The sequence below is a fragment of the Phascolarctos cinereus genome, unplaced genomic scaffold (genome assembly GCF_003287225.1).
Source record: "Phascolarctos cinereus isolate Bilbo 61053 unplaced genomic scaffold, phaCin_HiC Scaffold_5;HRSCAF=322, whole genome shotgun sequence".
Lineage (NCBI taxonomy): Eukaryota > Metazoa > Chordata > Mammalia > Diprotodontia > Phascolarctidae > Phascolarctos > Phascolarctos cinereus.
In genome coordinates, this window is record NW_027555958.1 from 263908771 (window position 1) to 263935230 (window position 26460).

Genomic DNA, 26460 nt, shown 5'->3' on the forward strand with positions numbered 1-26460 from the left:
TCTGTTTCCCTCCTGGCTTCCATCAAGGCTCAGCTAAACTCTTACCTTCTCCAAGAAGCCTTTTCCAATCATCTTTAATGCCAATGCCTTTCCTCTATTGATTATTTCCAATTTATCCTGCATATACCTTGTTAGCATGTAGTTGTTTGCATGTTGTCTCTCCCATTAAATAATAAGCTTCCTGAGAGCAAGTACTGTCTTTGCCCTTTATTTGTATCCCCCGTACTTAGCTTTTGTTTTCTGGCTTTTGTTTTCTGTTTGTTTTTTGTTCAGTCATTCAGTCACATTTGACTCTTTATGACCCCATGGACCATTGCACATCAGGCCTTTCTATCCACTATCTTTCAAAGTCTGTTCAAGTTTGTGTTCATTGTTCCCATGATGCTATCCATCTCATCCTCTGCTGTCCCCTTGTCCTTTTACCTTCAATCTTTCCCAACATCGGGGTCATTTCCAGTGAGTCCCATCTTCTCTTTATGTAGCCAAAGCATTTAAGTTTCAGCATCAGTATTTGTAGGTGCTTAATAAATACTAATTGTCTGACTAAATCTATGTCCCTGATTCTTTCATCCATTAATCCTTTTACTCTTCTTGAGCTACATAGCATAACTTGAATTCCTTCATTACATATCAGCTATCTTTTTATGTTTTCCCTGTCTTCTCCAGATAAAACACCTCCATTTTCTCCGACCGGATCTTGTTTTGTTATCTTCTCTTGAATATACGGTGGTTTATCCACTTTATAGGAAGCAGGATAAAGCATATTTGGGCAGCAAATCCAAAATCCTGATCCCTAATTCTCAAGCTTAACCTGCACAGGAAACTTCTAACAGCCAGACAGGCAAAGAGAGCTTTAAAAGGACTGGCAGGCTTTCTGAAACCAGATATAGCAGGCATGTGTCCCTGAATATCAGAGCAGACACTATAATTACCCTGAAAAGCCTTTTAGTGAAACCAAGGACTATAAATAGCCATAAGAGCCCAAGCAAGCGGCTTTAGCTCATAGATTTCCTTCTAAAAATGCAGACCCATTTTAATTAAATTTGGAGAGGGCAGTTCTCCCCTGGACTTCACTTTGCTCCTGGAAAACACTGTGAGTAATTTCCCTTTTGCCAAGTATTTGGAGATTATCACTCACAGTGCTAAAGCTGGGAACATTGGGGCGAGTTCTGCCCCATGCAGAGCCTAATTACCTATGCTGGAGAATCCCGGGGAGACAAAGAAGGTGCCCAGAAGGACCTGCCTCTGAAACCTCTGGGCAGGCAAGGCCACTACTGGGATACATTGCTAGATTTGGTCCTACACCATCTTTGTAATGTAAATGATGTGTCTCTTTGAAACTAATTGTACTTTTTTCCTACCACCACCCCTGAAGAGCAAGATGGGGATTATGGCTGTGCTCATGCTGCCTCTGCTACTTCTGGCAATCAGTGGGATCCTCTTCATCTACCAAGAAGTTTCCAGGCTGTGGTCAAAGTCGGCAGTCCAGAACAAAGTGGTTGTGATTACAGATGCCATTTCAGGGCTGGGCAAAGGTAAGTGCACTCTTCTCACTTATTTTCCTTTCTGTGCTCCGGGGTTGGGAGGAAGGGAAGAAGAAAGAGAGGGAAGAGGGAGGAGGGGAAGGTGAGAGACATGGAAAATGCTCTTAAGGCAGAAACCAGGTATGCGTGTCTATAGCACTCCATAGAGGATTTGGTGCAGCACTATGAACAGTGTGGTTACAGAATAATGTGAAACATAGCATAATGAACAGATCAGAACTTCCACATGCACAGTATTAGGCCCCTTCAATAGAGTCCCTTCACTGAGGCCACACACTCACTACAATAATACTGACATTTCTCAAAACCTATCTAAAATACCTCTTTGGGAATGTACCTCAGTCATTCTGCTCCAGAACTTCAAAAGATGCCTCATGTAAGCTGTAAGGGCTCTGGGGGGCTGCCTCCACAAAAAGAGATCCCAACCTCCTCTACACCTTAATGTACAGCTTTTGGAAGTTGCTATGGCTGAAAAAAATCCATCAGTTGGTGAGCAACCTTCTGGCCTAATTAGGCTGGTCCTCTGAAGAACCTGCTGGTACAGGGTCCATCACTTGGGCTCTAGTTGGAAGCTTTTCCAGTATTGTAGTGTTTTCTGCGGCTTTTACTCTGTGAACTAGCCTATAAGAACCCAGAGCTACCTCCAAGCAAGGGAGAGGGATGTGTGTGTGTGTGTGTGTGTGTGTGTGTGTGTGTGTGTGGTGTGTGTGAAGCTCATCAAGTTTACAGATATCACCAAGCTGGGAGTATCAGCTAATATACCAGATGACAGAGTCAGGATCCAAAGGGATCTGGAAAGGATAGAGCATTGGGCTATAAGACTAAATCTAATAGGGATAAATGTAAACACTTAGATTTTGGTACCAAAAAATCAACTTCACAAGGTACAATGAGAGAGGAATAATAATACAGAAATTGTTCTGAAAAAAGATTTTGGCATTAGAGTGGACATTAAGCTCTATATGAGTCGGAAGTATAATGTGCCATTCAAAAAGAAACTATTGATATGTTGAGCTGTATTAAGAGAGTCATAACTTCTAGGAACGAGGCACATTAATTCCTTCATATTCTGCCCTCACAAATCAATCAGTTAACAAACATTTATTAAGTACTTACTATGTACCACAGGCTGGATATATATTAAAAAAAAAAAGCAAAACCAGTTCCTATTTTAAGGAAGATAACTTATGGAAGTCAGCATACATGATAAATACAGATTAAATGGAAGGTAATCTAAGGAGATTGTACCAGCAGTGGGGAGTCTAAGAAAGGCCTCCCAAAGCAGACAATACTTGAATATAGTCTTAAATAGAGCCAGAAGTGCTAAGAGTCAGAGGTTAGGAGGGAGAGCTTTCTAGGCATGGGAACACCAGTACGAGGTTGTGGAAACAGGAAATAAAATGTCATGTACAAGGAATAGTAAGTATGCCAATATGGCTGAATCATAAAGTCAGTAGAGGTGAATAGAGTATAAGAAGTTTGGAAAGGGAGGAAGGGGCTAGGTTGTAAAGAGGACTTTATATTTGATCATAGAGGTAATAGAGAGCCACAGGTGTTTATTGAGCTTTGGAGAGGCATAGTCAGACCTTCACTTTAGAAGAATCACTTAGTGATTCCTAATGGAGAATGGATTAGAGTGGGATTAATTTGGGATTGGGAGACCAATTAAAAGCTTTTTGCAATAGTCCAGGTGAGAGGTGATGAGAGCTTGAACTACAGCAGTGGTTGTGTAAGTGGAAAGAAGGGTGTATGAGAGATATTGTAGAGAAAGAAATGACACGATTTGATAACTAATTGTCTCTGAGTGGTGAGCAACTCCGCAATGAGTGTAATAGGGAATCAATCATGGAGGAGAAAGTAGGATTGCCATGATGTGGTGAGGGTCCAATTGAAATTAGCTGTGTCAGCATAGTCTTGTCACTTCCTACAGTTCCGTTTGATAGAACATGAACAGGAGCAAAGAATTATGGGAGTAAATCAGGGTTGAGTTTATAGTCCACAACAGGACAAGAGAACAAGGGGTTCAACAGTACAAGATAGCATAGAGTTGATTTGGTTCACCAAGGGGTTGAAATAGAAAAAGGAGGAAAGTGTAGCCATTGTGAGGAGTAAAGAAAACTGAAAGATGGAGCAATTGGAGCTCATGGTGAAGCCCTCATGTGGAGTTATGTGTTCTGTTCTGGGTGCAATGGTTTAAGAACGAAAAGAAGGAAGGAAGGAAGGAAGGAAGGAAGGAAGGAAGGAAGGAAGGAAGGAAGGAAGGAAGGAAGGAAGGAAGGAAGGAAGAAAGGAAGGAAGGAAGGAAGGAAGGAAGGAAGAAAGGAAGGAAGGAATTGCACTGATAACCTGAAGAGTGTCCAGAGGAAGTCAACCAGGATGGTGAAGGGCTAAAAGTCCATGTCATATGGGAATTAGCTGAGTGCATAGGCATTTTTACCCTGGAGAAAAGAATTCGGGAAGGACATGATAGCTGTTATGTAGATGAGAGATTAGATCTTAGAGGGCAGAACTACAAAGATGCAAAGATGCAAAGACGCTTGATGTCAGGAAAAACTAATTAATAATTAGAGCAGGACAAAAGTGTAACTGGCTGCCTTAAGAAATGGTGAGTCATCTTTCTTGGGTTCCCCTTTAAGTAGAAGCTGGACATCCACTGATTGGGTATATTATAGGCATATTTCTCTGTTTATGGGTTGGACTAAATGACCTCTGAAGTCCATCCCAAGTCTCAAATTCTGTTATTCTGTGCGCCTGTGTTGAGAAGAACTATGTGGAAGGATGGGGGTGGAGGGAGTTGGGAATTCTCCCAGCATTCATTTATTAAGGATGGCAAGGTCCCAAGCTATCCCTAGAGGGATGCAGTTGACCACGTCTCTATGTCTCTAACTCCAGCCAGCTGTCTTGTAAATATATACCACTAGTCAAAAAGTAGGCAAGTGAAAAGGATGATGTGATTATAAATTTAGAGATGAAAGAGTCCTTAGTGGCCATGGCATCCAACCTTTTTTATTTTATAAATGAAAAGACTGGGGATCAGAGAGATTAAGTGACTTGACCAAGATCACATAGCTAGTAAGCGTAAAATGAGGAATTTGGACCCAGGTCAAGTCCAGCATTCTATCCACTCTGCAACACTGCCTTTCTCTCATTGCATATACATCCCTATACCTGGAAAGATCGCTTTAAGCATTCTCCTTAGTGGCAGTGGGTCAATAACTATAAGCTTTGTATATAACAAATGGTTATGTTTTTCTGTGGGGAGGGGGTGAGAGCAGTGTGGTATGGTGGAAAGAATACTTGGATTGGAGAGTCCACTGACCTGGTTTCAGGTTTTGACTCTTCCATTAACTAGATGGGTAATCTCTGGGCCTCATGTGGTTTTACTAGATTACTCTAAAGTTCCTTCCAGCTTTGATAGTAAGATTCCCTGTGGGGAAGAACAAATAGGAACCAACCAGTACTTAATATCTGACCCTGCTCCCTAAAAATTCTACCCTTGACCTTTCTAGAGTTCATGGGCCAGTGGCTACATATACATCCAAGTTATTAAGAGGTAGGTTGGTTTTATGAATAAAGCCCTGAATTTAGAGTCAAAAGATCCCAAGTTCAAGTCCTGCTTTTGCCTCTTACTAGCTGTGAGACTCTAGAAAAGTAGCTTAAATTCTCTGAGTTTCAGTAAAGTGAGAATGACCTTCTTGCAGAACTATTGTGAAAATCAAAACAGATTAAAATAAGAAAAGCATTATGTAAATGATAGGAATTATCAATAAGAGCCAAATTCTTTCCATGCATTAGTTTGATAGGAATATAGTACCTCAAGACACCTCCTGCCCTTACTAGCAGATTGGGTCTCCCAAACAAGGTTATCTCAGGTCAGAGATACTCTGTAAATATGAATTCATTCAAAACTGTAGGCCACGAGCACCCACCAATGCGTTTGCCTTCATTAGTTAATAAAAAGACACAATTAGTTCAAACCAAAGATATTTTATGAAATAGCAGAATTTAAAATATGTGTGTCTGTATATGTATCTCCGCCCTTAAACCTGATAAACACATATACCATCAATATGAAGTATGGATACATGTAGAGCAAACAAATAGAGGTGCACATGAGTGGTCACAGGACCACATATGGAGTAGCAACTTATGCTTCCAACATTGCAAGGCAGTCATATCTTCTGGAGTGTTATCACACTGCTCCCTCCAGGCCTGTTCTGTGTTGGTTTCTGCCAGGTGAATACTTTACACGTATTCTGCATCAAACACTACTTTGCTAGATGCATTATCTCTACTGAACAGTAGAGATATCTCTGCCAGATTCGTTGTCTCTGTCAAGAGCTGTTCTGCCATACAGACTGTCTCCATCACTGTAGGCAGGTTTCTGGTGCTTTTCCCTACTTCTAGCTTCTGGTTACAGCTAGAGTCCTTGTGCTATCTCTTTCTCCTGAAAAGAGAGGCCTCTGCTATGCCCTTTTAGATTCATGCTCTAATGCTTTCAATATTTTAATAGCCCTTTCAGAAAGGTAGTAGCACTTAGCCATTGGCAAACATTGACAAAAGTCTTCCTTAATGTAAAAGAAAATCTCCCTTATTTTCCCTCCTAAAGGAGTAAACTGTTTTATTTCTTTTGAGGATTGGCTAGAAGGCTTTGTCCCAATCACAAAGCTCTAGATGTAGAGCTGGGTCCTGCCAACTAGTTAGTGCACTTGGGCTTAATCTTTTCCTTGAATTCAACTTCCAGGTCCTGGGAGTGAGTATCTATGACAGAGACCTATCTTATAGGACACCTTCCCTATGTCTTCCAATTTTAACTTCTGAAGGCTAGACTACATCTAGTCATCCATGTAGGGGTTACTCTCCCATCAAGGTTGCCTAAGGCTCTAGGGTCTGGTCTTCTCCACTTTTTCAGTTTCAAAACCCATGCTTGTTTTCCATGCAGAGAGACAGAGGGTGGGGAGGAGAGAAGCACAGAGGCAAAGCTAAACTCAGGTGAAAGTTCACTGTCTTCCTAGAAATGTCTAGCCACTAGATAATGTCTAGCTACATCTTGGCCTTTACTTTTTATATATGATAATATAAGATATGGCAAGATAGAACTTAATGTGTGCCTTTCTTTTCCCAGCAATTTCCTTGCCTTTTTCAGAGATCTTTTTGTCTTAGTCATCCCAGTGATTTCATAAGGATGCAGCTGTTGGTGTAATTGCTTGATTCAGGTTTCCCTCAGTCAGCAGAACTCTGGCTGGCATGATTCCTGAGGGTGTTCTCACACCAGCCATGCTATTAGGATAATACAGTAAGAGGGGATGAGCAGATCACTTGCTAGCTGCTGATCTTTGCTGTTTTGGCCTTTTCCATTTAACTAAAACTCAGCCCCTTTATTTTCCATTCAATGGTCATTTACTACACAGCCAGCATGTGCAGAACCCTGTATGGGGGACTTGGGAGAGGAAAAAGCAGTCAGGAGCTTGCAATTTAGTTGGCAGTATCTCTTATGGTTTCTATTTACAGGCTCTTCAGAATTAAAAAGGATTTTTCTGCTAACATCCCTGAGATACAGGGAATATAAGCATGATTATTACCATTTTACAGATGAAAAATGGAGGCTTATAAAGATTTAATGACCTTTAGCCACCAGTCACAAATCACAGACTATAAGAGATTAAAAAAAAAGTATTAAGGCAGAGGCACTGAGCTTGGGCTCAGGGTGTGTGACTTTGGGCAAGAAAACTCCACTTGCTGCACCTCAGTTTCCTCCACTATAAAATAATAGGATAAAACTAGAGGATCTCCAAGGTGCTTTCTACCTCTAAAGCTAATCCTATGATCCAATGTAGTGTTTCAGAAAAGGTGTTCTGTGCATGTGAATCACATTATAAGTTCAATACTTAACAATCCTTTTCCCTATTAAAATATTAAACATGAAAACATTCAGATTTTTTTTTTTAAATCGTGTTTATGCTTGTAGCAGGTGTTTGTGGTGCATTTCACCTCTGTGAGAGGTAGAGGATCCAGAGGCTTTGCTTAGGGGAAACTGTGTCAGATCATCCTGGTTACCAGAGCAGGAACCAGAGTGTCCCAGGCACAGAGAACAGTCAACTGGTGACCAGTGAGCAGAGAAGACTCTGGACTTGTGTGGTTAAGGCAGCTAGCTTCCAAAAACCTCACAGGTGAATAAGAAGGCCAAGAAACTGGTCTTCTTTTAGTCCTCCTTTTCAATTTCCCTCTTGCTTTCATTGTCTCAGCCAGAACCCAGAACTTGGACCTAGATCTTAACACTGATATCTATATTCCCTTTCAATAACCTGCACATAGATTCAGGGGAATACTTTGGGTAAGATCAAATAGTAATTCCACATAAGGGAGATGAAACCTTTTTCCCTTGTGTCTTAATTGTGTTAAATGAAATGTCTTCTATGACTAGATTGCTTATGTAAAATATATAAACAAGATTTAAAGTGAATAAAGGAATTTCACAAATAGAGGGTGAAGCCTCTAGAGATAAAGGGTTTCCTGTTTTAATAATTCCAATCAATATTTTTACATTAACCTCAGGCTAGAATTCAGAATATGAAAGGTTTCTTTCATGCCTGTTCATTTGAAGATATCAAACCAGGAAAGAAAAAAGACTCACACATACACACGGGAGAAGACTTCTGTGCATGTGTCAGAAAAACTTTGGAGAGACCACTGGATTGGTAGTTTGAATATACTGGCACCTTGTTGGAAAATTATATATTATAGTCCTTTTCTTGTTACTTAATAAAATGATGCCCTGTTGTTCTGTAGGCTTATGGGCAGCCCCCAAGCTGATATGGGCTGCTACTCCTACTGTACAACCAGCACCACATGGGATCCCTATCAAATATACACTTGGCTTACATTACAGATGCAACAAATTTTTTTCTTATAAAATAGGAAGTATTTTCTCTGTTTGATACAAAATTTCCCCTTATTACTATTATATCATTGGTTTTCCATTGCCCATATCCCTCTCACTCCTAGGATTAATATTTATGGTTGTTATTTAAAGTTCAAGGCTGAAAGTGTCCCATGGCCAAATTCACTTGGAATATACAAGTGTACGTGAATCAGCACCAACCTTGGTGTGGCATCTGGGTGTAAGTTCATAAAATGATGTAATTTTAGAGTTGGAAAGGAGCTTAGAGTTCACCTAATTCTCATTTTATAGATGAGGAAATTGAGGCTAAGAAAGGTTAGCCTCAGAAAGAAAGTAATAATAGCTAGCATTTATATAGTACTTTAAATTGTGCAGCACACTTCACAAATAATATCTCATTTGACTCTCACAACCTTGGGAGATAGGTGCTATTATCATCCCCATTTTACACATAAAGAAACTGAGACAAAGAGAAATGAAGTGACTTGCCTGGGGTCACACATCTAGTAAAAAGTGTGGGACTAGATTTGAACTCAGCTCTTCCTGATTCCAGGTCTAGCAGTCTATCCACTGTACTACCTAGCATATGTAGCTTGCTTAATATTACCTAAGTAGCACAGATAGAATTCAAATTGAGATTTCCCAACAGCAAATCTAGTAATGTTCTCTCCTCCATTAGCACCATAATGAAAGAAACCCCACAGCAATCAATATACCAGGTGGAATAAACTGGCAAACTCCTAGCAAGTTTAGAGATAGTGTTAGCTGGGGCATCTAAGAATAGGAAAGGCCGTTAGTGGTTGCCAGTGGATAATTCAGCTGGCCACAACCTTGGGACCTTTAGGCAGATTTTCTTCCCAGCACAGCTCAGGTGAAACCTCCTAAGTAAATCTTTACTGATCTATAGTTATAAGCATTCTCTATCTCTTGAAATTACTTTGTTTTTCAATTTCTTACTCATATACATGTTGTATCCCCCAGCTCCTCAGAGGGAGGAAATTGTTTTGTTTCTTGACTTCATATTCCCAGTGCCTTGATTGAGAATTTTTTGAAAAATTTTAATTTATGGAATAAAACAAACATTTCCATAACATAATGAAATAAAATAGATGATTGCACATGAAACTACAAATCTATTCCTTTTAAATATATAATAAAATCATCATGTAAATTTCTTTTTTTCTTTTTTCTTCCCTCCTCCCACCCTAGAGATAACTACCATCAGATGCAAATATATATACATATACATATACATATATGTAAAATCATGCTATACATACTTCTATTTATCAGTTCTTTCTCTGGATGCAGATAACGTCTTCCTTCATATGTCCTTTGTAGTTAATCTGGGTATTTATAACAGTCAAAATTACTTATTTGCTCAAAGTTGTTCTTAAAGCAATATTGCTGTTACTGTATACAGCATTCTCTTGGTTTTGCTCATTTAACTCTTCATTATTTCGTGCAAGTCTAGCTCATCATTTCTTATAGCATGGTAGTATTTCATCACAATCATGTTTTATTAAATTGATCTGCAAGTAAGAGTAAAAGCTGCTGGAAAAATTCTGGGACTTAGCTGAATAGAAAATTTGACTTTCAGATACAACACTCAAGAGAAACATGAAGAGGTAAACAAGAAAGAGAAATCATAAGATACTTATTAAGGTTGAACTGTTTACATTCTGCATGGAAAGATGACATTTGTAACTCATGAGGCCTTTGTCAGTATTAGAATAGTTGGAGGGAAAAATTATATGCATGTATATAGATAGACAGATAGATAGAAGGCACAGGGTGAGTTGAAGATGAAGGGATGATATCTGGAGAATAAAATTAAGAAGTGAGAGACGATTATACAGAGAGAAGGAGAAAGGGAGAGGTAGAATGGGGTAAATTATCTCACATAAAACAGACAAGAAAAGGCTTTTACTGCAGAGGGGAAACGGGGAAGGTGAGAGGGAATGAATGAATCTTATTCTCATTAGATTTGGCTTTGGGAGAGAATAACATACATACTCAATTGGGTACGTAAATCTATCTTACCCTACAGGAAAATGGGGGGGGGAGGGAAGGGGACAAGAGAGCAGGAGGATGATAGAGCAGAGGGAAGAATGGGGGCGGGGATAATCAAAAGCAAACACTTCTGAGGAGGGACAGGGTCAAAAGAGAGAATAGAATAAATGGGGGGCGGGATAGGATTAAAGGAAATATGCTTAGTTTTCCACAACATGACTACTATGGAAGTGTTTTGCATGACCACACATATATAACCTGTATGGAGTTGCTTGCCTTCTCAATGAGGGTGGGTGGGGAGGGAGGAAGGGAGAAAATTTGGAACCCAAAGTTTTAAAAACAAAAATTTTTAAAAATTGTTTTCACATGCAACTGGAAAATAAGATGTACAGGAAATGGAGTGTAGAAATCTATTCTGCCCTACAGGAAAATTGAAGGGAAAAGGGATAAAAGAAGGGGGGAGGAGATAGAAGGGAGGGCAGATTAGGAGAAGGGGTATTCAGAATGCATGCCATCTTGGAGTAGGGGGGAGGGATGAGATGGGGAGAAAATTTGGAACTCAAAATCTTGTGGATGTGAATGTTGAAAACTAAAAATAAATTAATTAATTTTAAAAAAATTCCGGGACTTAGGAAAGACACAATCACATGAATTTTGTCAATACATGAATGTCTTTGGTTGATGCATTGAACTAACATTTAAGACGCAGCTTCAAGCTATGAAGATTAGTGGAATAGAGTAGCTGCCTTTTGTGATAGGAAAATTAGGAAAGACCGCCATGAAATAGACAATTTATCTGATGAAGGGAAGCCCTCAGAATACCCTTATCACAAGCATAATGCAGTTACAGCTATACTGGGACTCTGACAGAGAAGGACGTTTATGTTAGTTCATATCAATGAACAAGTGGTTAGGGGGTAAGGGGGAGTAAGTGCAAATTAAAGTGTGTCAAAAGAACACAAGTATCACTTAAAGTACCACTCAACAGTGTATCTTATGCCTGGGAATTTTACATCCTTGCTTGATACATCTGTGGAAGTAAACAAATACCCAGAGGACAGGAAGAAGTAGCAGGTTTGGCATCATATTGGTATCAAGGCATCAAGTAGTACACACAGTCACTGGGGAGGCAGAACCTCTCCAAAAGTATAAAAGTCAAAGTCAATTGAAGATTGCAGTTTCCAAATGTGTTGAAGCACTGGATTTGTCATGACCTAGAGATGTCAAATCAGTGTGGCCCAAACCAGATTAAAATGCAACGGGAAATAATTAACAAAATAAATAAAAATACAATAATACACAGATAATATTACATTTTAAAACTAAGTCAATATGTAATCACAGGGATCTTTATGTATTAGTGCCCCTATTTTTATTTGAGTTTGATACCATTAATCTAACCTACCAATGCCAGTAGGATCAAGAAGGGGAACCTCCCCAAGACCGGTCAATAAAAGAGCTAGAGAGAGCACTATTGGTGGAGCTATGAATGAGCCTAACCATTCTGGAGAACAACTATGAACTGTGCTATAAAATTGTACATACCTTTTGACTCATCAATATTACTTCTAGGGCTATTCTCCAAAGATATCAAAGAAAAAGGAAAAGGACCTATATGTACAAAAATACTTATAATATCCAATTTGTGGAGGCAAATAACTGGAAACTGAGGGGTTGCCCATCAATTGGGAAATGGCTGAACAAGCTATGGTATAAGAATGTGGTAGAATACTACCTTGCTATAAGAACTGATGATGGAGATGGTTTCAGAAAAACCTAGGAAGACATATATGAACTGATGCAAAATAAAGTGAACAGAACCAGAACAATCTATACAGTAATAGCAATATTGCAAAGGGAATCATTGTGAAAGACTTAGTAACTTAATACAATGATCTACCACAGCTCCAAAGAACTCATGATATAAAATGCTCCACCTCCAGACAGAGAACTGATAGATTCAAAGATTAAAGCATATTATTCCCTTTCTTTATTTTTCTTGCTTTTTTTTTCAGAACATGGCTAATGTGGAAATACATTTTGCATGACTTCATATGTATAATGGGTATCATATATCTTGCCTTCTCAGTGAGTTGGGGGAGGGATGGGAGGGAGGGAGAAAATCTGTAACTGAAAATAAAAATAAAAGTTTTTAAAAGAAAAGGAAAAACATAGACAGAGATCTCAGTATTCTTCATCAGGGGTTTCTAAACTTTTTTTAGTGTTACATTTTTATAGTTTCATATATTTTTATTTATATATATTTTATATATTGTATTATATAGTTATATACATATTTATATTTATGTATAAATGGGTTCAAAACTCATAAAAACTTCATTTAGAAAATTCTTCAATGTGTTAGAAAATTCTGTTCCAAAGTGTTTTTAATATACTGATATGAGAGCTTGTACAAAATAAGTGTCACATTTCCAGCAACAAAAATGTACTTTTTAAAACTATAATAATGAAAAAATCAACAATATGTACTTAGAGCAAAATTCATTGTTAACAATAATGAGTATGGATAAATCATTCAAAAAATCTTGAATTTGTTTGGCCAGGTCGTTGTCAGATCTGATGAGATCATCCTTGGTTTTGCCTTGTAAAGTTCCCAACAATGAGCTTGTACTAGGAATAGGAGAAATGTTGACCCTGACATTTTCTTGCTGTTCAGTTGTGTTCACATTATTAAGTACTGTCATCTATCAGTGTTTTCTTTGCAGGAACATTTTAAGCCACTTTTTCATTTTGTGAAGGTTAACTAGATAATATAATGTCCTCCATTAAAACATAATTTCTTTGAGAGAAAGGACTGACATTTTTTTTCTGCAACTCCAGCACACAGCAGAGTACTTTGTACCTAGTAAGTATTTACTCAGATCAAACACTTGACACTCACTAGCTGTGTGACCCTGGGCAAGTCACTTAATCCCAATTGCCTAAAAATAAAAAAAAAAGATTTGTGTTTCTCATAGTAAGTGCTTAATAAATGCTTTATTCATTCATTCATTCATTCATTCACTGGTCCACTTAACTAGGCACATGTCGACTACAATACATTGCAGTATGACATACTTAAAGCAAGTGAATGAATCAAGACATGACTATTAATCTCTCTACATTGCAGAACTTCCATTCTTCCTTCAGGACATTTCACATACATTATATGTGACTATCCGATATATAGCTTTAATTTTAGGTGTCAGCATCAAGCTGTATACTGAATATTAGTAAAACTTAATTTCTATTTTTAGATAAAAACTAAATAGAAATAAAAGTTCCAATAATTTCTTCCTGTACAACAATTAACCTTCTTGTACACAACACTTTAGAGACCATTGTTCTAGAATATGTCTTTATTGGACTGGACAGAAGCATTGCTTCCTACCTAGGAAGGGGTTCTGGTCACCAGGCCTATTGGTGTAGGCAGCATCCCACCAAGGTAGGAAATCTTGCCATCATAGGAAAAAGAATGCCACGGTACTACTTTCCTCACTGAATTGTTAATGAGAAATGTACTACATACATGGTTATAGAAAAACACTTTATACACATAAATTATTGCATTTGTTGGGAAGAAAATGCTAGATATGGGATGTGGAGTTGTATAGTATAGACTGTTAGGTGGGAAAAAATATTCAACACCAAGGAAGGTAGACAACAAACAGTATATGTTTTAAAATATGTTTACAAATTCATTGCTCACAAATGGACATTGGAAAGATATCTAATACTTCCTTGCCTATGTGACCCCAATTCTCCTCAGGCTCAGGTTTGCAGGTGACCAAAAAAAAAAATAAGAAAAGAAAAACCTAGGAGGATGTCATGACATTGGATATGATGATCCATTTAAAAAAATCTTGGCAAGCTAAAATGTTGGGTTGAATTCAATGAGACCAAATTGAATAGGTATAAATAAAAAAATCTAATCCTTGGGTTTAAAAAAAAAGGTATCCTTACAAGTAAACTTGTGCTAGACAGCCCCAAGATGACAGTTTGTCTATAAAATATCTGAACAGCTTAGTCAACTACAAGGCTACCTGGCGGCTCTCTACTCCTGGAGCTTACCACATTTGTTCCAGACTAAGTTTGGATGCTCGTTCAATGTCAGCTCTAATACAGCTCAGAATTACCAATATATCAAGCAATACACTATCCCATGCCTCCCCAGTAGCAGGGACTAAAGGTGTGTGACACCACATCCAGCCATGATAGTTCTTTGTGATCACTGCTTCTTTTCCCAGATGTTCACAAATAATGCCATTGAATTTTTCTAGAAAGTAAAGTTAAACTCATTTGCCTAGAACTTGAAGGTTTGTCTTTCTTTTTAGAGAACTGGGAATTTTTATATTATCCATTTTATTTAAAAGTATTAAATATGTTATATAAATATGTTATATAAATTTATGGAACCACTTTCTTCTAATTTTCCAAAAAAGATCTCTCATCCTGAAACACAATGAAAAAATGTGAAGTTTGAACTCCTCCCAAAATCCTCTCTCTATTTCTAAACTCTAGATTCTTTTTTTTTTTGGCAAGGCAATTAGGGTTGAGTGACTTGCCCAGGGTCACACAGCTAGAAAGTGTCAAGTGTCTGGTCTGAGACCGAATTTGAACTCAGGTCCTCCTGACTCCAGGGTCAGTAGTTTATCCACTGCGCCACCTAGCTGCCCCCTAAATTGTAGATTCAATGAATTGTTTTGGGCCAGCATCTGTGTAAATTCATAATTCTGAGCCCCCACTCAATGATTTTGTCTGACCATACCAGGTGACACATGAAGTTAGAGTAAAAGACATTTAAATAAAACAAGAAGTAAGTAAATAATGGGGCAGCTAGGTGACATAGTGGATAGAGGGCTGGACCAGGAATCAGAAAGACTCATCTTTATGAGTTCAGATTTGGCCTCAGACGCTTACTAGCTATGTGACCATGGGCAAGTTACTTAACCCTGTTTGCGCCAGTTCCTCATCTGTAAAATGAGTTGGAGAAGGAAATGCAAATCACTCCAGTATCTTTGCCAAGAAAACCCCAAATGAGGTTACAAAGAGTTGGACATAACTGAAATGACTGGACAACAATAAGGTAAACAATAAGGAATTAAATCATGTCATGAATATCTCCCAATTCAATCAATAAACATTCATTAAACACCTATTATATGCCAGGTACTGTGCTAAATGCAAAGGATAAAAAGGGGGGGGGAGATAAAAGACAGTCCCTTCCCTCAAGGAGCTCACAATCTAAAGGAATTAGATTGATACCGATTAATTAATCTTACTCTCTCACCATTATGGTGGAAGAGGGACACATCCATTCAAACTCATGACATGTGTCAGAGACCATTGCCTGAACAGTTTCTCTGCTTTGTCACTTCACTTTCTATCTCCAGTGCAGCTAAAGATTTACTTCTCAGGAATTAGAGCTTCAGGACATCTGAGGCAGGGTTCTTGAAGTCTCTCTCCATGTCACTGCAATCTCTCCCATCTCAGTCATCTTCATCTTCATAAGCCTGGCTCTTTCAGCTGAAATTTGTAGCCTAAATATGGTCTAGACATAGGTTCTCTCTCTCTCTCTCTCTCTCTCTCTCTCTCTCTCTCTCTCTCTCTCTCTCTCTCTCTCTCTCTCCTCCCTCCCTCCCTCCCTCCCTTGTTTTCATCCACAACTATTAACTGTTGCAACCCACATCTTGCCATTCATGAAAAATTCTCCCAGGATCTTCTAAACTGCTGGAAACACTTCTGCTCAGAGTTCCTGTTGAGTAAAATCACCATATATAAGTTACTCACAGACTTCTGAAGACATAGTCCAGATAACCAACCCTATGATGAAAAAGATTCTCTCTCAGTCCCAAGTATTATGGGAACATGAAATCTGTTTCTACATATATCCTACTAAACTAGCTATGAATACACATATTTAATCTTTAAAAGTGTATTTTGAATATGAGAAATTGAAATGTCATTGAATGACTTGTGATGCAAGGCTGAAATTATAGTGGAATTTGAGCAGTATAATATATTTGGAAAAGGGAAAAAACACTACAGTTGGAGCCAATGGACTTGAGCCTGAGCACTGGCTCTATTATTCACCATTTTGGGAATTCCAGGCAAGTCACCTAGGCCCATTACAACTCCAGCTACTCTGTCTTCCAATCAGGAACAATAATATTCATGTTACTCATCTCACAGAATTGTGCAAGAAAAGTGCTTTTCAAATCACAAAGTGTCATTTACATGTATTCATATTATAATATTCCCTTAATTTATTTCATTAATCTTTTGAATAATAATAATAATAGCTAGCATTTATGTAGTGCTTTAAGGCTTGCAGAGCTTGGTGTATTTGTAATCTTCCTTTATCCTCCCAACAGCACTGGAAGGTAGGTGCTATTATTATTCCCATTTAACAGATGAAGAGACTGAAGCTGAGAGGCTAGAACAGGCTTGTGCAGGGTCATCCAGTTAGCAAATGTCTGAGGCAGGATTTAAACCCAGGTCTTCTTGACCCTAGGTCCAGCATTCTCACCATTAAACTGAGAACAGAGCACATGAGAACATTACAATTGGAATAGCAGAAGAACAAATAGACAGAGGAAAAAAGGTCAGAGAAGGAGAGGCATGCAGCTAGTGCAGTGTTACAAAAAAACTAGAGAGAAGATAAACATTACATAAAGAAGGGGTTGATCCATATTGCCAAATTCTAGAGGACTGAGAACAGGATGCTGCATTTGGCTGTAAAGAAGCCTCCCTGTTTTGTTGCCACAAAATATCCATTCATTGGATTGAGGCTTCTTCAGTTCCTAGTGAAGTTTTTCCCAGTAAGCATTGTTTTCCTTCTCCTTGTTGTTATTCTTTTTTGATGCTTGGCACTTTGTGGCCATTCTGACAGGATAAAAGGAAGCTGGACTTAGTCATAACAACGCACACAGTCATCTTTCTGGAATGCCTCAGTGAATACATATTTTATTAAGAGCATGCAAGGTACTATGTAAGGTGCTAGGAGAGATTCAAAGTTTAGATAAGACATTGTATTATGGAGCTTACCATCTAGTAAACATCACATACCTCATAATTTAGTCCAGGCACAGTCCTAGTTGTAGTGGTGGCCAAATGCCAACACATCTATCCCTCTGCCACACAAATAATCGCATTCCATCTTATTTTCTCTAGCAGTTTGCTCCCTCTATCATTCCCATTCTCTCCCTAATCTTCAATCTCTCCACATCTACTGGTTGCTTACCTAATGCCTATAAACATACCCCTGTCTCTCTCATCCTCAAAAACCCTTACTTGATCCATCCATTCCCTGCTAATTATCATCATAGATTTCTCTTTTTTTTGTGGACAAACTCCTCGAGATGGCTGTCTACAACCAGTGTCTTAATTTTCTTTGCTCTCATACTCTTCTTAACTCTCAGGTTTCTGGCTTCTGACCTCATCATTTAATTGAAACAACACCCTCCAAAGTTATCAGTGGCAATTGTCTTCTTGACCTCTCTGAAAGAAATTATTATTTTTCTCTTATATTAATAACCAATTATTGAATTAAGACTAAGGTTCCCCCCTTCTATTTCCTCACTCCCTGGAGGCTATTCAGTCAGCCTTTGAAGAGATAAAGAGAGAAAATCTTGGGCAGACACACCTTACTGGGAAAACTCAGATCTATTCAAAAGGTAAAGAAATTTTAATTTAGGTGAATTGATGGATTCTGAACCATTGTGTTTTACTCAATCATGTCCATGCAGAAGTAGATTCCCCCCTTTGTCTAGATTACCCTAGACTGGGTGATATGGGTATAGATTAATCTCTTTGACCAAGACTGGGTAATCAGGGTCATGTTCCCCCAACCCTCATTAGAATAAGCCCACCTCTCATTACAATATTCATTCTCTCATTACTTGTTAACCCATCAGAATTGACTGTCACCCTCAGGAACACCATTCTTCCAAAAGCATTTAAGTGTTGAGTGTATTCCATGTCTTTAGCATTCAAATACCACTGACCCCTTTTATAAATTATCCACTAGTACGATTAATTACCCAGAAACTATGTCTCTTGAACCTTTTATACATCACATCACTGAAGCCTTTGACATTGTTGATCACCTCCTTGATATTCTCTTCTCTATAGGTTTTCATGACAATGTTCTCTACTGGTTCTTCTCTTACCTGTCTGTTCCTTCGCTGGATTTTAATCTAGGTCATTTATTATACCTTTTCAGTGTGCTATATTGGCCCTGATGTTTCAGATTTATATTGTTCATGCCTTTTTACATTGATGTAGCCTATGCTGTTTGAGACTCGGGCATCATCTTGTCAACATTTTTTTAAAAAATATATGTCTATCTTAATTTTTCTGAAAATTCTTATTTAGAAAAAAACTACAAGCCAAAAGTATTATTTGTACTTCAAAATCTGTAAAGAAAATGCTACATGGTAAGAACAAACACTTGTAAAAATAAGGACAATAAAATTTTAAATTACTGGAGGGAAATTCAGTGCTTGTGAATGAGCCATGCCAACAAAATAAAAATGACAGAACTACTAAAACCTATCAGATTTGGTGTTATATCAATCAAACTACCAAGCAAAAGTTTTGCAGTGCTAGACAAAAGAATAACAAAATTCATTTGGAGGAACACCAGATTTAGAATATAGAGGACAGTGAAATAAAAGTAGGAATGAAGAGGGAATAGCACTTCAAAACCTTGGGTTATGTTACAAGATAGTGATCATTAAAACTATTCTAATACATTTTTTATTATTTTATTATTATTATTATTTTTAGTCAATTGGGGTTGAGCGACTTGCCCAGGGTTACGCATCTAGTGAGTATTGTGTCTGAGGCTGGATTTGAACTCGGGTCCTCCTGACTTCAGGGCCAGTGCTCTATCCACTTCATCACCTACCTGCCCCTCTAATACATTTTGTAAAATAAAAAAAAAATTAGATTGATGGAACACAGCAGGCTAGAAATAAAATAATAATAATTAAATTTAACAAGCCAATTTAATTTAAAATTTACCAAGCCTCAAAATATCAATTACTTAGGGATGAACTATTTGACAAGAATTGTTGGGAAAACTGAAAAGCAATCTGGCAGAAAATAGGTTTAGACCAATGTCTTATACCATGTATAATTGTAAATACCAAATACATGTATTTCACGAAAATTGTAGAAGAGAACCAGATCATTTACCTTTCACAGCCATTTTTCACCAAACAAGGGATAAAAGTCCTCACAAAAAAATAGATAATTTCAATCATGTGAAATTGAAATGCTTTTGAAAAGCATGAAAAAATGAATGCAACTAATGTAAGAACTAATGCAACTAATGTAATGATCAATTGGGGAAATTCCTTTGCCTCCAATATCTCAGATATTCAAGCCATGTAGACAACTAACAGAAAAAATATATACAAGACCAAAAGCCCTTCCCCCTATAAGTAAGTAGTCAAAGGATATAAAAACAAATAGTTTTGAAATGAAGAATTGCAAACTATTAACCATCATATGGAAGAATGCTCCAAATCACTAATAAGAACATTAAAACAGCTCTGAAGTTTCACCACAAATTTCAGAAATTGGTAAAGATGACAAAAATAAGGATTGTCAATGTTGGAGGGATTGTGGAAAGATAGATATGCAAACCAATACACTTTTGTTGAAACTGTCAATTGGAAAGAGAAGGGAAGGAAAGAAAGGAATAAGCATTTCTGTAAAACCTATGTGTCAGGCACTGTGCTAAGCCCTTTACAAATAGTGTCTTGTTCAATCCTCATAACAACATTATGAGGTAGGTGCTATAATTATCCCAATTTTACAGTTGAGGAAAATGAGCTAAACATAAGTTAAGTGGCTTGCCCAGGGTCACTCAACTAATAAGTGTCTGAGACTGGTTTTGAACTTAGGTCTTTTTGATTCTAGACCCAGCACTCTATCCATTATGCCATCTAGTTGACTGCTTCAACCACTTTGGATAGCAATTTGGAATTACCTAATAAAGCGACTAAACTATCTATCTATCTATCTATCTATCTATCTATCTATCTATCTATCCATATTTTTTTTTGTCACAGAGATACCACTGCTAGGTGTATACCCCCAATGAAATCAATGATAAAAAGAAAGTTCCTATATATGCCAAAATATTTATAACAGGACTTTTTGTAGTAGCAAAGAATTGAAAACAAAGTAGATGCCATTAATTGGAGAATGACTAATTAAGTGGTGGTACACAAATGTAATTTCTTACTCCTCCAAGAAATCATGGATGTGATGAATATGGAGAAGCATGGGATGTATTATGTTAATTAACATAAAGTTAAGTAAGCAGACCCAGAAAAAATATGCACAATGTCTTCAACAATGTAAATGGAAAGAGCAACAATAATACAAGAACTGTAACTGAACGCCATGAAATTGTAATGAACAAAATTAGCCCCAAAGAAGAGACAGGAGAAGACACTCCCCAACCTCTCTTATTTACAGAGGTGGGTGATAATGGGTTCCTTTCTATATAATCAAACTTTTTCAATGTGTTATTAAGTCTTGCTGAACTGTTTTTTTTCCTCTTTGTTATTCTTTGTTATAAGGGCTGTCTTAGGGAGAAAATAGGGATAGACTGGGAAATGTAGCTTACTCAAAAACAAAAGATGTCAGTACAATTTTAATTAAAATAAAATATTCTGATAATCAGTGTCTTCAATGCAAAGGTGGGAATAAGTAAGGATGATGAGAAATATAATGGAAAACATAAGTCAACAATAAGGAATGAGAAAGGTTAGAACAAAAAACTTAGAGATCACTTAGAAGCTCAATTTCTATATATCAGGAATACATGACTTGAGAAAAGAATTGACAGGCATAGAAGATGGTGAGCACCAAACATCACAAAAATTAAATTTATTATATTTTAACAGATAAGATATTTGTTACTAATGAGTCATCCCTGAATCCACTGTCTGTGTACATTCAGACCACCAACTTGTTAGAACAAAGATAAAAATTAGTACAAAACTAGAATCAAAATGAGAAAATACAGTCGAAACAACTCAATCCTGATGCATTCAAACAAGTTATTGATGACAGTCAAGGGGTAATGAACAGAAGAAAGGATATGAACACTGATTATAATAATTTCATACTAAAGTTTGATGAAAATTAATTGTCATATGCCATACCAGAAGGACCAAAAGAAACTAAAAAGAACCTGGGTTAAGAAATTCTTGACTTATCAAGCTGCAAGATGACAGCCAAAAATAGCATCATCTTAGAACATAAAACATCTTATAAAACCTTACAGAGAAGGATAACAATATATTATAAATACCATTAACTTATAAAGCAGAGAGAAGCAGTGGAGGTAAAACCAATTTAAAGAAAACTTGGAGCTTATATTTGTATAAGGTATGAGGTACTAATTTAAGACAAATTTCTCCCATATTATTACCCAGTTTTCCCACTAGTTTTTGTCAAATAGTGAGTCCCTATCCTGGTAGCTAGAGTCTTTGCGTGTATCAAACACTAGGTTATTAGATACATTTGCTAGTATATATTGGGTAGCAAATCTGTTCTAATGATCAATCTATTTTTTAATCAGTACCTACTTGTCTTAAATAATTAATGCTTTGTAGCATAATTTGAGATTTGACACTGCCAGGATCCCTTCATTTTCATTTCTTTTCATTATTTTGCTTCTTGACCTCTCTCTCATACACAGACACACACACACACACACACACACACACACACACACACAAATTTCATTATTATTTTTGTAGTTCTATAAAGTAATCCTTTGGTACTTTGATTAGTAAAGCATTGAATACATGAATTAATTTATTTAGTATTGCTCTTTTGACCATATCAGTTTATCCTACCTATGAGCAATTTCTATTTTTGTAATTATTTAGGCCTATCTTTATTTTCCATATCTGTCAATAAGTACAACCATTCTGGAAAGCAATCCGAATTATACACAAACAGTTAAGAAACAGTGGGTGTCCTTTGATCCAGTTACACTATTGCTAGCTCTATACCCAAAAGAGATCAAAGAAAAAAGAAAAGGCACGTTATGTACAAAATATTCATGACCTCTCTTTTTTGTAATGATAAAAAACTAGAAATTAACAGAAAACCATCAATTAAAGAATGGCTAAATAAGTTGTGGTATTTGAGTATGATAGAATACTACTGTGCTGTAAGAAATGGGGAAATAGAATATTTCAAAAAGGCGTAGAAAGAGACATGAACTGATGCAGTGAAGTAATCAGAAGAATCAGAGGAACAATTTATATGATAACAACACTGTAAAACAAACAAGATTGAATGCTGTAAAAACTGTAATCCATACAATGACCATGATTCATAATTAGAGAAGACCAATGATGAAACATATTATATATTACAGAGACATGACAAAATTAGAATGTAGAATGAGATTTGTCTGTATATAACCATTGAAGAAATTTGTTTTTCTGGACTATGCAAATTTATTACATGAGATTTGTTTTTCTTTATTTTTCAATGGGGCAGGGGGAGGAGAGAAAATAGATTTTTCCTAATCTAAATAATAGAAAGGTGTGGGAAGTTGTTACAGATTTGAAATGTTGCAAGATAAGGTCACTATATTCTAATTTTATTTAAGTGTTTTATTTTGTTACAAGAGACTTCTCACAAAGTGAGGTTAATCAACAAATGTTTGGAATGTAAAAACAAAACATATCAATAAAACTAAAAAAAAAAACAGCACACCTTGAGCAGAGTCCCAACTAAGTGAAGCCTTTCTAAAGGTATTTAAGGATGAAAATAGAAGAACAAATGAAGGGAAAATGGAATACTTAAGATTTAATTTATAGAGTCTTGTTGAATTCTTCAAAAATTTCTTCATGTTTTTATCCAGTGCAACACAGTGAATCATGGTACCAAATTTTTCAAATGCTTATTAAGAGCACTGCAATATGAGATGACCAAATATTGCATGAAATGATGCTTATTGGTATCTTTGGGTTTATTTAAAAAAAAAAAAACCTCTGCCAATATCTATTTTATTTCCAAGAAATACCTGTGAGCCATCTTTTCATTTAGTTGCAGCTTTCTTCTGTCTTCTGTTTTCATTTATAAAGAGAATGTCAAGATTAATACAATTCAGGTCCCCCAGTAGGATGTTCTCTCATTGATTGTTTACAAGAATCTCACTGTTAGAATACCAAGAGGGCTCTATAGTCTAAAAATGACATGTATTTAACACAGGATGGGCACATGATAGAGGGCCTCTGATGTTGCTCCCCATGTGAGAGAAGCCAGGGAGATTGGTGAAGACAAATAATGAAGTGCCCTGGAGAGACTGAAGCATGGGTAGACATTCCCTAACTGGATTCCAGTCTGTTAACCACATGGTTAAAAGAAGCTTTTCAATTAGCTGTGTGTCCAGAACCTCAAATACCTTCAAAAGGTACTACTCAACCAGAACCTTGACCATTTTTTTTAGTTATTCTCTTGGTGGATTTCTGCTTTTAGTTTTACTCTTTTGTGATAGCATTTCATAAAGTAAACTATCACAAAACTTTGTGGTGGTTTTACACTTTTGTGAGAGACTGCTCTGGGACGGGCCTGACGATGCCAGCCAGTCATCTGGTAGTTTAGGTTTAATAGTTCAACAGTTTTTTTAAAAAAGAGATTTACTTAGCCATGACAGGCAAAGGATGTTCAACAAGGATAGTCATTAAGAGCACATGAAATTAATTCAACCAAATTAATGCTGACTTCAGCAACTCCCTTGCTTGAGTTGCCCTTTGTAATCCACTAACCAAGTATCAGAGAGCTCCTGAAGCTCCTATTGGCTGCTCAAACAATGAAAAAGTGATGTTAACAGCCTGAGCCAATCAAGACTCAAGGATGGTCTCAATACCTTTTAAGGAGAAAATGAGCCTAACTTTCATCGGGGGAGGGAGCAGGGAGTGTTAGCATATTGCTTTTTCAACAGAGCCATAAGGGGAGAAGCTTTGGGCCTTCTCCTTCCAAGGCATCTATGAACCTTGGTTGATATGGCTCTGTGAAAACAGGCCTTGGTCCTTTGCCTTGCTATTTGTTCTTTCATGTGAATAGAATAATCTAGAGGCTCTGGTCTTGTGAGTTTTAAAAGGCCACTTCCTCCAGGAGTCCAGGATTCTGAGAGTAAGAATCCATGCTGGGTTTTTCAGCCAGACCTTAAGGAGCAAAGACCTTAGGAACTCAGCCCAGCAATAGCTAAGATGTGAATTTGGTGAGATCAATGAATGTGAACTTGGTGGGACTGGAGAATCAATGAATTGTAGAAATAGTGCTAAGTTTGAGCCCATGCTCCCCAAAGAACAAGTTGGTATAGGGGACAGTGTGACCCCAAGGGGTTGGGGTAAAATATCTGTACTTTAATTATTGCTCTATCTTTGAATTAAGTATCCTTTTGTAAAGCTAATTGATATTAGATGGAACTTGAGTACTAGTCACTAGTGGTTAACATTGAGGAAAACAAACTGGTAGGGGCTTAAGCCAATAGCATTAGAGAAGACAACTGAAACATTTAAGGGTATCCCTAGAACTCAGAAGATATACAAAACTATTTGGTACTGGCTAAGAAATGGAGTGCTGGATGAGTGGAATAGGTTAGGTACACAAGACGCAGTAATCAATGACTATAGTAATCTCCTGTTTGATAAACCCAAAGACTCCAGCTTCTGGGATGAGAACTCACTATTTGATAAAAACTTCTGGGAAAACTAGAACCAACATCTTCCATTATTTACCAAAATAAGGTCAAAATGAATACATGATTTAGACATAAAGGGTGATACAACAAGCAAATTAGGAGAGCAAGGAATAATTTACCTGTTAGATCTATAGAGAAGGGAAGAATTTGTAACCAAACAGGAGAAAGAGAACATTATGAAATGCAAAATGGATAGTTTTGATTATATTAAATTAAAAAGGTTTTGCACAAACAAAGCCAATACAACCAAGATTAGAAGAGAAGGAGAAAGCTGGGAAATAATTTTTATAGTCAGTATCTCTGCTAAAGGCCTCATTTCTAAAATATAGAGAGAACTGAGTCAAATTTATAAGAATACAAGACAGTCTCCAATTGATAAATGGTCAAAGGATATGAACAGGCAGTTTTCAGACAAAGAAATTAAAGCTAGATAGCTTTATAATCATGAATGATTATAGAATGAAAAAATGCTCTAAATCACTATTGATTAGAGAAATGCAAATTAAAACAACTCTAAGGTACCACATCATACCTATCAGATTGACTAATATGATAAAACAGGAAAATGATCAATGTTGGAGTAGATGTAGAAAAATTGGAATACTAATGCACTAATGTCTGTGGACTGATCCAACCATTCTGGAGAGCAATTTGGAACTATCCCCAAAGGGCTATAAAACTGTACATACACTTTGATCCAGCAATACCACTTCTAGGGCTGTATCCCAAAGAGATCATTGAAAAAAGGGAAAATGACCCACATGTACAAAAAATATTTATAGCAGCTCTTTTTGTAGCTGGCAAAGAATTAGAAATTGAGGGGATGACCATCAATTGGGGAATGACTAAACAAATTGAATGTATATGAATATAATGGAATACTATTTTTCTATAAGAAATGATGTACAGGCAGACTTCAGAAAAACCTGGAAAGACTTACAAGAACTGACACTGAGTGAAGTGAGCAGAACCAGGAGAACATTGTACACAGTAACAGCAACACTGTGCAATGACCAGCTCTGATAGACTTAGCTCTTCTCAGCAATACAATGATCTAAGATAATTCCAAAAGATTCAAAATGGTATATGCTATCCACATCCAGAGAAATATGGAGTCTGAATGCACATTGAAGCACACTATTTTGTCTTTTTTTTTCTTTCTCGTGTTTTTCCCTTTTGTTCTGATTCTTCTTTCACAACATGACTAATGTGGAAATATGTTTTAATATGATTGCACATGTATAGCCCAT

General features: G+C 37.0%; 1 protein-coding gene across 1 annotated transcript in view; it reads left to right on the forward strand.

Moving 5' to 3' along the window:
* The first annotated feature begins 785 nt into the window (after window positions 1-785).
* DHRS7C (dehydrogenase/reductase 7C) overlaps window positions 786-26460 on the forward strand; it is a 50381-nt gene continuing 24706 nt past the window's right edge. Inside the window, exons 1-2 of the mRNA XM_020965992.2 lie at window positions 786-1093; window positions 1376-1535. Of these exons, the coding sequence (XP_020821651.1) occupies window positions 1382-1535 (154 nt within the window). The 5' untranslated portion in view covers window positions 786-1093; window positions 1376-1381. The remainder of the gene's footprint in view (window positions 1094-1375; window positions 1536-26460) is intronic.